Below are 14,470 nucleotides of genomic sequence, written 5' to 3'. Positions count from 1 at the left end.
GCCCACTTCCCAGCCACATCCCACCCCACGCCTGGCACCGCTCGCTCTGGGTCCAGCCTCAGGCACCATCTCTCTGCCCCGCAGTCCAACATCACGCGTGCCAACTGCAACAAGATGATCATGATGTTCACGGATGGTGGCGAGGACCGGGTGCAGGACGTCTTTGAGAAGTACAACTGGCCCAATAAGACGGTGAGGGGCTGTGGGGCCATGTGCTGGGCTGGGGCTGCACACCGGGGAGGGAGACGGCTGCTCCAGCTCCATTGTTGGCTTCCACCTCATTTGCCTCATCACCATGCGCTTTCCCTGGCAGCCTGCTCCTGCACCGAGCCACTGCCCTGGTAATGGCATGGCTGATGTGCCGGTGCCGTTTATAGCCGGCTCTCACCTTGGTGTGCATGGGACCAGGCACCCCACGGGCTGCCGGGAAGGGAATGGGTCTGGTGGGCTCCCCAAATGCCAGCCCCAAGGGGAGCACACCCCAAGCATGGGGACAGGGCTGCTGGTGGGCAGATGACCAGGAGGAGGGTCCCCATTGCCGCCCAGGACCTGGAGACTCATGGGGTGGGGGGTTTCTGGTCCACGCAGGACCCTCGGAGAGCACAGACCCCTCTGGGCGCAGTGATCCCCCAGTGTGAGGACTCCTGGGGTAGGTGGCTTAGGCCAACACAGTGATGCTGGGGGACAGGACTGGCTGGGGCTGGGCGAGTAGAGAGGGGCTCCCTTGCTGCCCGCACAGCCAGCATTCGCAGGAGCCACCTTCTGCCCGCCTGCACCTGGCCACGGGCAGCACGGTCTGCGGGCCATGGCAGGCAGAGCCACACTGTCCCTGGGAGGTTGCCGTCAGTCGGGAGCACTGAGTGTGGAAGCGGGGGTGCCCAGCGGACGGCCCTCACCGCCGCGCTCTGCCACAGGTGCGGGTCTTCACCTTCTCCGTCGGGCAGCACAACTACGACGTGACGCCGCTGCAGTGGATGGCCTGCGCCAACAAAGGTGAGCAGGGCTGGCACCCAGACAGCACGGGAGGCTGCGGGGTGCTGGGCTCACCCCTCACCCCGGGGCTGGCACCGGGGCTCCCTGGAGGGCTGGACAACCGGAGTGCCGGACAGGCAGACAGCTGCCTTTCTCTTTCTTTTCCAAGGTTACTACTTCGAAATCCCCTCCATCGGCGCCATCCGCATCAACACGCAGGTACGGCTGGGTGCTGGCAGGCAGGGTGCCGGCAGGCAGGCAGTGCCACCCTCCCGGGGTGTCCTGGCTGGGGTCCCCGCTGCAGAGAGCCCACAGGGAGGCAGCCAGCGTGGCAACGAGCTGGGGAGCCGCACCGAGCCCTCAGCCAGGCCTCGCGCTATTGAAATAAGTAATTCATTTTCTGCAGCTCCCCACGGACCTGCCACCTTTTGAGTGACTAATTATGAAACATCAGGCGTTAATCAGCACAGAGCAGAGCTGAGCGCAGGCAGGGAGCGAGCGTGGGCAGAGAGCAAGCGCAAGCAGGGCCAGCCCCAGCAGCACCCGAGGGGCAGAGCCAGGCACTTCCACCCCACACCCCATCTCCCTGCCCCTTTTCTGCCCCTTTTCTTTGTCAGGTGCACACGAGGTGCCATGGTGGGCAGGTGACAGGGGTCCCCAAGCAGAGCAGCCCCTCGGGGCAGGGCTGGCATCGTGGCACAGGGGCTGCCCCCCTGCCCAGAGGTCTGCCTTGGCAAGGTGCACCAGGATAAGGGAAACCTGCCCCAGGAGAAGATCCCAAAAGGCTGGCAGTGGCAGGCAGGGAGACTACAGTGACATGGTCCAGGCGTGACAGAGCAAACCCAGCCCCGGGGACAGCTGGGAGCTGGGGGGCTCTGGCTGGCACTGCCTGGTGAGGCCCTGCCTTGCCCGCTCATTGCTGATGGGGGGCAGCACCTTATCTGCACCTCGACAGGCCCGTTCTCTTCCCAGCTGGAGCCATTACCCTTGGGTTTGGTAGCTGCCAAGCCTCCTCCCCTAGCTCAGCCTGCAGCTGGAGGCTGTCACCAAGCATCCTATTAATAATCGCTGGGGCCTGTGTGGGGACAGGGTGTCACTGGGTTGGAGCAGGGAGACATCTGGCTCCCATGTCATGCCTTCCCCCACCCTGCATCCCTGCAGGAGTACCTGGATGTGCTGGGCAGACCCATGGTCCTGGCTGGGAACCGCGCCAAGCAGGTTCAGTGGACCAACGTCTACCAGGATGCCCTGGTAAGGACCCCCCGCCCCAGGGTGTGGGTGGGGATGCCAACCCTGGGGTCCCGCACAGCCCCAGGATGCAGATGGGGACACCAGCCCGGGGGTCCTGCACAGCAGATCCCATCTCCCTTGACGGGGGGGTAACCCCCCTCTGCTGCCCACCCGCAGCTCGGGGTCCTGGGGCCAGTGAGGGGCCATGGGACACCCTTCTGTGCTTGTGCAGGGGCTGGGTCTGGTAGTGACGGGCACGCTGCCGGTGTTCAACCTGACGGAGGACAGCAGTGACAGAAAGGTAAGAGACTGTGGCTGCCACCACCCTGGCTGCACGAGGACCCCTGGTGCCCTGGTGGTGGGTGCATGGCTGCAGCAGGGGAGGACTGGAACCCCTGGGGTGCTGCCTGCTCTGCACCCCTGGTCTCTCTGGTGGGAGACCAGGGGTGACTGCCATCTCTGGGACCCAAAATGGCTTTGGCCAGCTCTTGCGACTCAAGGGGGACAGCTGGCAGCCACAGGTCCCTGGGGGGTGCAGCATCCCATGAAGGGCTGCTGGCAGGCTGGCATGTGCCCCTGTGGTGTCTGGATCTGACCCACACGTCCCCAGAGGGAGAGGAGGTCCATCCCCCTGTTTCCCTGTCCCCACGCTGGCGGTGGCAGGTGACAGTCCTGCTCCCACCCACCTTCTTCCATGCGCTTCCTTCCAGAACCAGCTCATCCTGGGCGTGATGGGGATCGACGTGGCTCTCAACGACATCAAGAGGCTGACGCCGCGCTACAACGTGCGTGGGGGCTCCTTCCCCTCCGTCCCTGCCCTGCACTGCCCAAGCCTGGCATGGGAGCCAGCTGCAGGGACCCCCAAGCTGCACCTCCAACACCCCATGGCACCTCCAGCAGCACTGGTGGCAGAAGGGTGCAGAAGCAGTGATTGCAGGCAGACAGGCAGGGATCAGAGCTGGGTGATGCTCTGGGGCCTGGAGCAGAGCTGGGTGATGCTCTGGGACCCAAAGCAGAGCCAACACCCTTGCAGGGTCAGCGGGGAATACACCTTACCAGCCCGGGGAAAAGGGCAGCAGGCAAAACCCATATCTGGGGTGTGAGATGCTGTTGGCCTGAGAATAGAAATAGAAAGGGCTGAGCCCCGGGGGTGGCATGGGGGGAGCTGTGCCCACAGATCACACCGGCACAGCATGGTACGCCACAGAGCCACCTGCCCGGCCTCATCCCTCCTCCTGTCCTCCTGCAGCTGGGGGCAAACGGTTACGTCTTCGCCATCGACCTGAACGGCTACGTCCTGCTGCACCCCAACCTGCAGCCCCAGGTGAGGAGGGGCCCATCGGGGCGGCAGCAGCGGGGGTTAGCTGGGCCCTGTGGGACATTCGGTTTCCCGGGGTCATTAGGAGCTAATTGTGGGAATTGTGATGAGTTTGTCTGGACTCAGCGGCAGCTGCGGGAGCCCTGAGCCCTTCCCCGGCTCTCCCTTTCTGCCTGCAGATCATCAATTTCCGCGAGCCGGTGACGCTGGACTTCCTGGATGCTGAGCTGGAGGATGAGAACAAGGAGGAGGTGGGCAGACCCGGGGGCAGCTCTTGGGGTTCAGGCTGGCCCCCCCCCGATCTGCAGCCTGCCATGGGGAGCACCTTGTCCAAAGGCCCCCAGCACAGCTCCCAACAGTGGGAGCTGGGTCACTATCCCCTGGTGCCAGCATGATGAGCGCTCCCCCAGGCTGCTCACCCCTGCACCCTGCGGGTCCCCAGTGCCACCCCACTGGGGTGAGTGCCTGCGGGCACGTGGCCGGGCTCTGTGGCACTCAGTCGCCTCCGCCATGTCCCCCAGATCCGGAGAAGCATGATTGATGGGAACGACGGGCAGAGGTTCATCAAGACCCTCATCAAGTCCCTGGACGAGGTAAGGCTGCAGGGGAAGGTGGTCACAGCCGAAACTACGGCCATGCTGAGCATCCAGCCCCGGTGACAGGGAGTGAGGGGCCACGTCAGGCACCAGGCTCAGACCCGGGGGTCCAGTGCCACCGCTGGCAGGGTCCCGGCACCAAGGAGGCCTGACTGGCTCCCTCTGACCCACAGCAATACATCGACGAGGTGTTCAGGACCTACACGTGGGCTCCCATCAAAAGCACCAACTACAGGTGAGCGGCGCTGCCGGTGCACCCCGTTATCGGCCGGACCCGCACCGGCACAGGGTTGTGGTCTTGTGCCTGCAGCTCAGGAGGCCCCTGAGGCCACCAGGAACGTGTCCCACGGGCTGTGGGGTTGCAAACATACCATCAGATCATTGCACACGTGGTCAAGGGCACCCCCAAATGTGCTGCCCACCGCTATTTGGCACTGCAGAGCCAGGCGATGGTCCACAGGGCTTCAGACAGGCACGGCAGGGCTGGCATGCAGGGTGCCGGACAAGGGACACCCCTGCCACTGCCTGCCTGCACAGCCAGGGCTGATGCAGGTCTCTGCCTGCTCCGGGGTGGGTGATGGTGACTCGCCCCCACCCTGCAGCACAGGCAGCAGCTGAGGAGGGGGAGGACTGCATTTATTGCCCAATTTGCACCAGTTTGGACCAGCAGATGTGTAAAAAGACCCCAGCATCATCATGTCTGTACTGCCTTCATCCTGTGAGGAGCCTCATCGTACTCTCCTCCTCCTCGACACCCAGCTCGGGAGGGGCCATCTAGGGTGACAGCCACCTCCTGGAGATGCAAGGTGTCCCCTGCCCTGCCCCAGTCCTGTCCACAATGGTGGCACCCCTCCAGAGCCAAGCAGTGCTGTCAGGGAGGGGACAATGACACAGTGACACAGCTGTGGCTGGGGCTGCGGGTTGATCTGTAGAGTGAAAGGTGCTGCCAGGTGCCCTTGCACTCCCATGGCTCTGCACCACAGCAGGGATCTTCCCCAGGGTTCTCTGGGCCACTGTCAGCACGGGGTGCCACCTGCACTGAACCGAAAAAAGTCACCACCCTCCTCTTGCTACCTGTGGTTTGGGGTGCCACCACCTCTGCCCTCTATGCTAGTGTGCCACCACCTCTGCCATGCTTGCTGGGGTGCCCAGTCCCTGCTGCCAGGTGGAGACAGGACAATCTGGAGGGGTGACCTGCCTGGGGGGTGGGGGGGGGGCAACTCAAGGTCCTGGTGGCTCAGGTGCAGGTGTGACATCTGATGAAAATCAGGAATGTGGCCCTCGCCTGCCAGTGTTTGCTTATCCCAGGCAACACCTGGCCAAATGGTGTCACCAAAGGCCACCAGCTGCTGCGGCTGGCACCAAGGAGCCCGAGTCCCCCCAGCAGTGTGTCCCATGGGTTCAGAAGCCCCAGCACCACCTCCTGCCACCTCCTTCCCACCCCCATCCTGCAGCCTGCGTGACAGATGCCTGGGTGGTGGAAACCTCTCCTTCCTGGCTCACCTGTAGCCGGTTCCTGTTAATGGTTGTCTTCAGCCTCTCCTCGCTGGGAAGGTTTTGTGCCTTCTTTCGAGGGCTGTGTCTCTTTCCTCCTTCCTCCTTTACAGGGGTATCATATCCCTCTTCCACGTGCATCTCCCTTTATTTACAGCCAGGCACGTCCTGCCCGCCTCAGCCTTGGCTGGACAGGCTTGCCACCTCCTGTGCTTGGGGGTGGCCCTGGGTGCTCTGGGAACGACCCTGGGTGCCACCAGGATGATCCTAGGTGCTCTGGGGATGACCCTGGGTGCCACCAGGATGGCCCTGCACAACCCAGGATGACCCAGGGTGCCCCAAGATAGCAGTAGGTGTGCTGGGGATTACCCTGGGTGCTCCAAGGGTGGCCCTGGGTGCTCCAGGATGACCCTGGATGCTCAGGGGACAACCCTCAGTGCCACCAGGACAGTGCTGGATGCCATCCGTGGAGAGAAGGACGTGGCAGGCTGTGCCGGAGGCCAGCGGGGCTGCTGGATGCCACGGGCCAGGGCTGGGTGCTGCCGGGGGGTACCAGGCAGAGGCTGGGGGCCGGCCAGGGGCTCTGCTTGGGTGTAAAAAGCCTTACGCCGCCTGTCTGCTCTCCCCCTCTGCAGCCTGGGTCTGGTCCTGCCTCCCTACAGCACCTACTACATCCAGGCCAACCTCAGCGACCAGATCCTGCAAGTGAAGTGTAAGTAGCCCCTGGCTTTCCCCGCTGCCCTCTCGCACTCCCGCTCGCCCCCCCACTGCCGGCCCGCGACTGCCAGGGGGAGAAACACGAAGCAAAAGTTGCGAAAAGAGCTAGGGATCACTGTGAGAGGCCAAAAAGCAAAGAAAGAAAAAATGAAAAACCAGAGAGGCATGAGTAGAGGTGAACGCACAGAGGGAAAGGAGCTGCCTGCCTGGGGTGCCCCGGGGTGCCAGGGTTTGGTCCTTATGCTTCGCAGCCCAAAACCCGAGCCCCAGGGCACAGGCGGGGGCTGTGCCGCTGCCCCTTCGCCTCCCGGGGACGAGGGATGAGGCCGTAGCAGCCAGTTCATTTGCGAGCCTGGGAAAGTTTTGCATGGATCTCTTTTTTGATTTCCTTTTGGTTTATTACGATTCTTTGGTTTCGGTTTAAGCCATTTATTCTTCTTTTTATGAGTTCAGTTTCGGTTGGTTTCAATTTTCTTTTGGAATTAATCTGTGTACATGTGTGTTAGCCTGGCCCCCCCACCCCCCCCCTTTCTCTCTCTTTCTCTCTCCCCCCGACCCCCAAGCCTTTTTCCCCACCACAGGTCCACGCTGCTCCCGGGGACCTTCTCTCCCGTGGGAGAACCGGACCCTTCCCCTCTCCCCTCTGGTTCCCCCGGTTTCTCCCCCTGGGCCGCCCCAACGGCTCGACCCCAGCCCCGCTCCAGATCCAGCCCCTGCTGCCCCCTCCATCCATCGGCAGGAGCCCCGCGTCCCCGCGGGGACGAGACCAGGCTGTCCCCGTCCCCGGGAGGGGGGACCCCCCCAGTCCTCCCGCCGTGCCGTGCATGCCCCCTGACTCAGTGAGGACATTTCGATATCAAGACTGTTGCAATTGTTTGCTACTGACTCTCATTTTCCTTTGGAGTATTGAAAATATATATATATATATTTCTCTAGTTATATCTTTGCATTTATTTATTTTTATTATTCTTATTTCACCGTGGCCTTTTCTTTTCCTTTCGTTACTGGGTTTTTCTTTCTTTTTCTATTTTTCATGTCGTTTTTTGCAAGAGGTTTCCTTTTGGTATGATTATGATACACAATATTTTTATTCAAACGGCGATTGAATAAAATATTGTTTGTGCCCCCCTTCCCCCTTTCCACCCAACCCCCTTTTTTTTTGTTTGTTGTTTTTTTGTTTGTTGTTTTTCTTGCTTTCTCTCTATGGTGGATTCACACAGTACCAAACATCAAAATGAAGGGCAAGTATTTTCAGTCTCAGACCACTCACCTTCACCACCCCGTCCCCCGCCCCGTGTCCAGTCCCCCCCCCCAGCCCCCCTGCTTGCCCATCTCCCTGCCCGTTTGCCACGCCGAACCTGCAAACCGCCACCGACTCGCCCTTCCTCCCTCCTCCTCCTCCTCCTCCTCCTCCTCCTCTCCTCCAGTTCCCCCTTTATTTGAAAGCAACATGTCTTGTTCTGTCCATGAGAGCTTTGTCACGACGATCCCCCACTCCCTCCCTCTGCATCGCTCCCAAACCCGGTTCGATACCCTTCAAGAGCCGATCTCGTATGAAACTCTGCCGTTTTCGATCCACGAGGTTTTTTGTAGCTAGTTTGATTCCCTGCTCTTCCTCCCACCACCACCACCCTCTTCTTGCTCCTCTCCCTCTGCTCACCCTCCTCCCCCACCCCCCCCAATCCCGGCTCCTCCGCTTCCTCCCTCCCCAAGACAACTCAACCTGAAAGGGATAGGGCTGTGCAGGGAGCGGGGGGCTGCGGGGTGGGCGCCCAAAGGTGGCGGGGACGGAGGGTGGGTGGGGGACTCAGTCCTCCACCTCCATCGCCCTCTGGGACAGGCTTTTCTGGGGGAGCCCCCCAAGCAGAAACCCTCGGCAGAGGTGAGGATGGAACCACCCTGGGGCGATGCCACCCCGCTGCCTGGGGGACAGCGAGCCTGGCCCCGTGGGGACGTGGGGTGGCCGAGCCCCAGGGTGCCGCGCTGCCTGCCCCCACCGCTGCTCGGCGGCTGTCCCCACTGCCCCAGGGCCCAGCATGGCATGGAGCCCCTGGCAGCCACAGCATCCCAGTGTTGTCCGTGCCCCCCGGGAGCAGCTGAGTTTGAGCCCAAAGTCCCACTGAGGCAGGCGGGGGTTGCCAGGGCCGGTGACCCCCCCCTGCAGTGGAGCGGGACATGGCCCATGCAACCCAGGGCAGTGGCCCGTGTCCCCGCAACGCCCAGCCGCTTGCCAGAGCAGGAGGAGTCCTGTGGGGCTGGACCCACAGCTCCCACACAGCCCCATGGCGGGCATGGGGACACCCCGGTACGCACGGTCCCTGGGGGGACTCGCCACCATGCTCCATCCTGCACGCGCCCCGCACGGCGTCCCGCACATGGCACCCACCGGCCGCCTGCCCGGCAGCACCCACTCCCCAGCACGGGCAGGGGGAGGGCTGTGGGGGGCACGGCAGCGCAGGAGGGGATTCGGGGGGGGGGGGGCCAGGCAGGCAGGACAGCGGGGAGGTGGAAGTGTCACCCTCAGCCCTGTTCTATCAGCTTTGAGTTGCCTCCTCCCAGCGCCCCTGCGATGGCAATGCTGATGGACCAAGTACGAGTGTTTTGTACTCCTCTCCTCTTCCTCCTCCTCTTCCTCTCATCGGCTTGTACCCAGCCCCTGCCTACAGCCCTCGGAGAGCAACAGTCCAACCTCTGGCTGTGCCCTGCAATGCACCGGGGGCCGGCGGGAGGGCGAGGGGGTGGCGGTGCCCGCCGGGGGGGGCGGTGGCCCCGTAGCACCCCCGCATGCACCCCCTAACCCGGCTGAACCCCGCATCTGCTGCCCCGCTGCCGGTGGGGTCCCCGAGGGGCACCCCAAACCTTGCCGGGGGCTGCCACCGCCCCCCTCTTAAAGCAGAGCAAGGTGCCGGGCTGGTGGGCGAGCGTGGGCCCCCGTCCCCGTTGGGGTCCCACCGCCCCGGGGAGGGATGGGGGCGCCACCAGCGCCCGGCAGCGCATTGCACGGCACTTTGCTGGGCGGGCAGCCTCTGGTTGGACTGTCCTCGGCAAGGTTCCCTGTATGGCCATGTCGATGCCTGAAAACTCTTTTTTTTATTTTTCTTCTCCCGACAACCGAGTGTTCTGGTGATCCTCCTCCTCCGGCCAGGAGCGCAGCATGCGGTTCCCTGCCCTCGCCCACCTCCCGCCCCCCAAACCCCCCCCCCCGAGAGAGAGACGCCCCCACGCCCTCCCAAACATGCATATATATACATGTGCGCGCATATATATATGTGTGTGTGTCTCTGTGTGTCCCTGCGTACACGCCACCGGCCGCGCGTACGCAACCGCCCGCCTTCAAGCCCGCGACCGAGCAAATTCGAGCCGAGATGGGCAAACCTTCTCCCGATTTGGCTGTAACTTTCCTTCCCGTGCGGTGCCAGCGACAGCAGAACGGCCTTTTCCTTCCTCTCTTGTTACCAAGAGCAGCAAATGCTTTTTTTTATTTTCGTTGTTGTTCCCTCCCTCCCCTCTCTCTCTCTCTGTCCGTCTCTCTCCCTCCTGGCCCCCCGGCGTCCCCGTCCCCCCTCCCCGCCGGATAACCTTCCCTTTCTGTTGCAGATTTTGAATACCTGCTGCCCAACAGCTTTGAGTCGGAGGGACATGTGTTCATTGCTCCCAGGTAGCTTTGCGTGTGCGCTTGCCGAGGTGTGCATCCGCCCCGGCCCTGCTGCCGAAACACCCCTCCATCGCCTCCCATCCCCGCCTCATCGTGCCTTGTCCCCCCCCCCCGCCCCGACATCCCCTGTCGCTGTGTGTGTCGTGTGTGCCCGCTCGGCCAAGGCGGGGGCTGCCGCCGGCACCCCGGCCCCGCTCCGCCACCCGGTTGCATCCAGCGCGGTATATATGCACCCGGCACGGCCCGACCTCTGCGCGTGCATATATAGGTATAGTTTCTGAAAATCCCCCCGCCGAGCGAGGGGCCGGCGGTGGCATCATACAGTCGCGCTGGCCGCGGGGCCGGGGGGATAAGGAGAAGGAAGGGTAGGCTTCAGCTCAAATTTGGGATGCCCCACGGGTTTGGGGAAGCTGCTGGCCGCAGGCTGTGAAGAGGGACGTGAGGACAGCGTAGTAGCCCCCGGACAGACAGACGTGTCCCCTCCCCTGGGCCGTGCCACCCAGTCTGGTCACCTAGCAGGGACGAAGGGCTGTCCCTCGGCGGGCTGTTCGGAGAGCCCCGCAGCTCTGAGGGCACCCTGCCCTTCCCACCGCTGCGGTGCAACCTCTGACCAGCCCTAATTAACATTACTAGCTAATCACCTATATGTACTTATTTATCATCATCACAGCTAAACGCCCCGCTAGGAGATGCTTTATCGTTGGGGTTCTTGGGGACTGCAGCGGGTGGAGGCTGCAGCGCAGCCGCCTGTGCCACCTGCGGGTACACCCCCCCCAGCTACAGCAGCCGTCGCTCACTTACACTAATTCTGGGTAAACCAGCCCAAAATGTACAGTTATTGAGCAGCCCCAGCTTTTCAGGGGGGACTTGGCCCCCGGGCGATGCACGGGACGGCGGGGGTGAGGTCCGGGAAACATGGGAGCCAAAGCAGGGTATTAATGACAGACAGAAAAACCCTGTTAGTAAAAAATTGGCCCGTAAATGTGTTAAGGGAATAGATACGCAGGCGATGGCCGAGCCTGAGGCCCAAGGAGTGGGTCTGCCCCCCGCCTGCCCCGCTCAGGCTGCGGGGATGGGGGTCAGTGTCCAGCGTGGGGCTCCGCGGGTGGTGCAGACGGAGAGAAGAGCGGGGGGAGTTTGAAAATGGAGGCGAGTCTTCCGGTGCCCCCCAAGAGCGGCTGTGTGAGCACCCCCCTGCGCTGGGTGCCAGGCGGTGCCGGCGGGTGTTGGGGGGGGAGCCGTGTGCCCGGGGAGGGGGCCCGGCACCCAGGGCGACTGTATGATCTGCCGTGCCCACGGGCCACTGGAAATTTTCAGAAACCGTATGTCCCCCGTCCCCCGTGGGTGTGTGAGTACCTGTATCTGTGCGTGTCGGTGTAGATATTTAGGTGGCTGCTCCCCCGAGCAGGGGGCAGGGGGGCCGGGCCAGGCCGGCTGGGGGGCCCCAGCTTTTTCGGCTGCCCCGTGGGCACGCTCCCTGCCACCCTCTGCTCTGGAATTTGTCCTCTTAATGAGGTTTTTGGCAGAGTCAGGAGCTCGGCAGAGGGGATGTGAGCAGGGGAAGCCCTGACCCCCCCCCGGCACTGCCTGCAGTCACACCGCTGAGGCTCTCGGCACCCCAGGGTGGCACTAACTTGTGCCATCCATCTGGAGCCTTATGGTGACCGACGGGGTCGTGGCTGTCCCCAGCATCAGTGGGACCAGGGCTCTGCTCTCAGTGTGGCCCCAGACTGGAGCGGGGACACGGCACCCTCCGGGATGTCCATCCCAGGAGGGGCTCAGGGCCAGCGATGCCCACGGGCAAATGCCCACCTCCGCCAGCCGGGCCTCACCCAGCACCTAACTATCTACGCAAAGGGTGCGGATATGGCTGCTGAGCGCCAGCGTGGTGCTGCCGGCACAGCCACGGGGTCTCCCGAGGCAAAGCCCCGCTCCCCGGGGTGCCGCAGGGGCAGGGCGGGGTGGGCATGGTGGTGCCCACCTGGCCCCACAGGTAAGTATGGTGGCAGAGGTGCCCAGTCCCACCAGTAGCCCCACCAGGATGGGGAGAGACGGAGCTCAGGGTTTTACCACTCTGGGCAAACTGGGATCCATCAAACCTGGCCCTGGCAGAGGTGACGGCACCTCGGTGGCCGTGGCAGTGACAGACCCGGTGGTCGGTGTGACGGCCGAGCCGGCGGCGCTGCAGAGGGCTGGGTGCCGGGGAGTCTGCAGAGATGCCCACAGCCGGCTGCCCCGGCGGGGTGACACTTGCGGGAGTGGTGGCACGTCACCACCATCGTGTCCCTCGGCAAGCCGAGGTGCTGGCAGCACGACCGGCACCTGCCCCGCCGTCCCCGGGGGAGAACTGACCTTGCCTTTTCCATCCTCGCGAACGACAAACCTTGTCCCCCCAAACCCCAGAGAGTATTGCAAAGACCTCGACTTGTCGGATAACAACACCGAGTTCCTGGAAAACTTTATTGCCCTCATGGAAAAGGTGACCCCAGACTCCAAGCAGTGTGAGTAGCTGGGGATGGCTGGGGGGGGTGGCTGGGGGGCGGGCTGGAGGGGACGGGGGCTTGGGGGGAGATGGGGCAGAGGTTGAACTGTGCCAGGGTTGGGGTCTCAGGAGCTGCTGCAGAGCAGATGCCAGTGCCAGGATGGAGAGGGGGGCCTTGGATGGCACCCATGGGGCCAACCCTCACCTCCTCCTTCTCCTCCTCCTCCATCTTCCTCTCAAGGCGACAATTTCCTCCTGCACAACCTGATCCTGGACACGGGCATCACGCAGCAGCTGGTGGAGCGGGTCTGGAAAGACCAGGACCTCAACACGTAGGTGGGGGCGAGGTGGCTGGGGACGGGCAGTGCTGGCTCGGCACAGAGTGGGGTGAGGGGGCTGAGACGGGCTGTGGGCATGGGACAGGGGCAAAGCAAAACCCTGCTGATGCCCAGCGTGCCCGGCCCTCTCCTTGCAGGTACAGCCTCCTGGCTGTCTTTGCGGCCACTGATGGGGGCATCACCCGCGTCTTCCCTAACAAGTGAGTGTCCAGGGGGTGCCAGGCCCCACGTGGTGACACGTCTGGTCCCACGGGGCCATCTCTGGTGGGACTGGAGTTGAGTGACAATGACCCTGGCTGCTCCCCCCCAGGGCTGCAGATGACTGGGAGGAGGAACCAGAGCCCTTCAACGCCAGCTTCTACCGGAGGAGCCTGGATAACAAGGGCTACATCTTCAAGCCGCCCTACCGGGACGGTGGGTGCCAGCTGGGGGTGGCAGGGGGTGGCACAGGCTGCCGCTGGCCCCACGTGTCCCTCATGCCACCCCTGCCCTCTGCAGCCGGCTACCGGGGGCTGGATCTGGAGAACAACACCATTGGGATCCTGGTGAGCACAGCCGTGGAGCTCAGCATCGGGGGCAAGACGCTGAAGCCGGCAGGTAGGCAGGGGGCTGAGTGCCCCACCGCCAAGCTGGGGGGGTCCCTGTTGTCCCTCCCTCCCTGCAAGTGGGCTCACCCCATCTCCCTGCTGCCCCAGTGGTGGGGGTGAAGCTGGACCTGGAGGCCTGGGCTGAGAAGTTCAAAGTGCTGGCGAGCAACCGGACAGACCGCGACCAGCTGGGCGCCCGCCGGGTATGTCCCCTGGGGATCCCGCAGCGCTGGCACGATGTGGGGACGGGGACGGGGACGGGGAGGGGACTCTGCTCACTGGGGACGTGACTGGGGGAGCACTGCTGGGACACAGTGCCTGTGGCCCTGCTGGGGTTGTACCCCCAGCACAGCCCTGCCCATCACCCTGCTTGGGATACCCGTCCCCATCCCCTGGGGACACCACCCCGTGTGTCCCCTCTTGTCTGGGAGGACAGCTCTGGGGTGGGGGGACGGCCCCGCTAACCTGTCCCTCTGCCCCGGCTTTGGTTGACAGTGCGACCCCTCGACCAGCTGTGAGATGGACTGCGAGGCCAACAACAAGGTGGGTGGTGGGCAGGGGTGGGGGCAGCGGGGGATGGCAGGCAGAGGATGGCTGGGAGGGCTCCCCGTCCCCTGCCCACCCTGTCCTCGCTGTCCCCCTGCCGCTCCCAGAGCTAAGCCAGCCCCCAGCCCCCCTTGCAGGGATGAAGCCCCCAGGGCTGCCCCCTGGACCGTGGACAGGGGGCTGTTAAACTCCCCAGGGTGGGTGGTGGTTCCTGCTCCCTGCAGCCACCGCAGGTGCTCCTGGCACCAAGATGCTCCTGAGCAGCCCCCAGGTTTGGGGACACCATGCTGGCCCCCCTGCCTGACTGCCCGTCTCCCCCCACCCTGCCTGTCCTGCCTTGCCCTGGGCACGGCCACGGGGTGGGTGACGCTGCTCTCCTTCCCCAGGACCTCATCTGTGTCCTCATCGATGACGGGGGCTTTCTGGTGCTCTCCAACCAGGAGGACCACTGGTACCAGGTGAGTGGTGCCCATGTGGCAGCTCTCCTGGGCGTGGGATGCCAGCAGGGAGCTGAGACCTCTGAGCTCATGTCACA

At 63.6% G+C, this 14,470-nt stretch overlaps 1 protein-coding gene across 2 annotated transcripts in view; it reads left to right on the top strand.

Moving 5' to 3' along the window:
- Window positions 1-14,470, top strand: part of CACNA2D2 (calcium voltage-gated channel auxiliary subunit alpha2delta 2) — a 225,481-nt gene that overhangs the window by 208,182 nt on the left and 2,829 nt on the right. The window contains exons 12-32 of one of the 2 annotated variants that reach the window (XM_074603248.1): window positions 85-192; window positions 915-993; window positions 1,142-1,191; window positions 2,134-2,223; window positions 2,435-2,503; window positions 2,913-2,987; window positions 3,452-3,526; window positions 3,700-3,771; window positions 4,042-4,113; window positions 4,290-4,351; window positions 6,246-6,322; window positions 7,548-7,568; window positions 9,925-9,985; window positions 12,386-12,483; window positions 12,706-12,796; window positions 12,940-13,002; window positions 13,113-13,216; window positions 13,301-13,399; window positions 13,498-13,592; window positions 13,885-13,932; window positions 14,322-14,393. In XM_074603248.1, the coding sequence (XP_074459349.1) occupies window positions 85-192; window positions 915-993; window positions 1,142-1,191; window positions 2,134-2,223; window positions 2,435-2,503; window positions 2,913-2,987; window positions 3,452-3,526; window positions 3,700-3,771; window positions 4,042-4,113; window positions 4,290-4,351; window positions 6,246-6,322; window positions 7,548-7,568; window positions 9,925-9,985; window positions 12,386-12,483; window positions 12,706-12,796; window positions 12,940-13,002; window positions 13,113-13,216; window positions 13,301-13,399; window positions 13,498-13,592; window positions 13,885-13,932; window positions 14,322-14,393 (1,581 nt within the window). The remainder of the gene's footprint in view (window positions 1-84; window positions 193-914; window positions 994-1,141; window positions 1,192-2,133; window positions 2,224-2,434; window positions 2,504-2,912; window positions 2,988-3,451; window positions 3,527-3,699; window positions 3,772-4,041; window positions 4,114-4,289; window positions 4,352-6,245; window positions 6,323-7,547; window positions 7,569-9,924; window positions 9,986-12,385; window positions 12,484-12,705; window positions 12,797-12,939; window positions 13,003-13,112; window positions 13,217-13,300; window positions 13,400-13,497; window positions 13,593-13,884; window positions 13,933-14,321; window positions 14,394-14,470) is intronic. The other variant, XM_074603249.1, reaches the window with a different exon arrangement.

Source organism: Larus michahellis, chromosome 10 (genome assembly GCF_964199755.1).
Source record: "Larus michahellis chromosome 10, bLarMic1.1, whole genome shotgun sequence".
Lineage (NCBI taxonomy): Eukaryota > Metazoa > Chordata > Aves > Charadriiformes > Laridae > Larus > Larus michahellis.
Note: the sequence above shows the minus strand (reverse complement) of the source record. Positions and strands in the feature narration are given on the sequence as shown.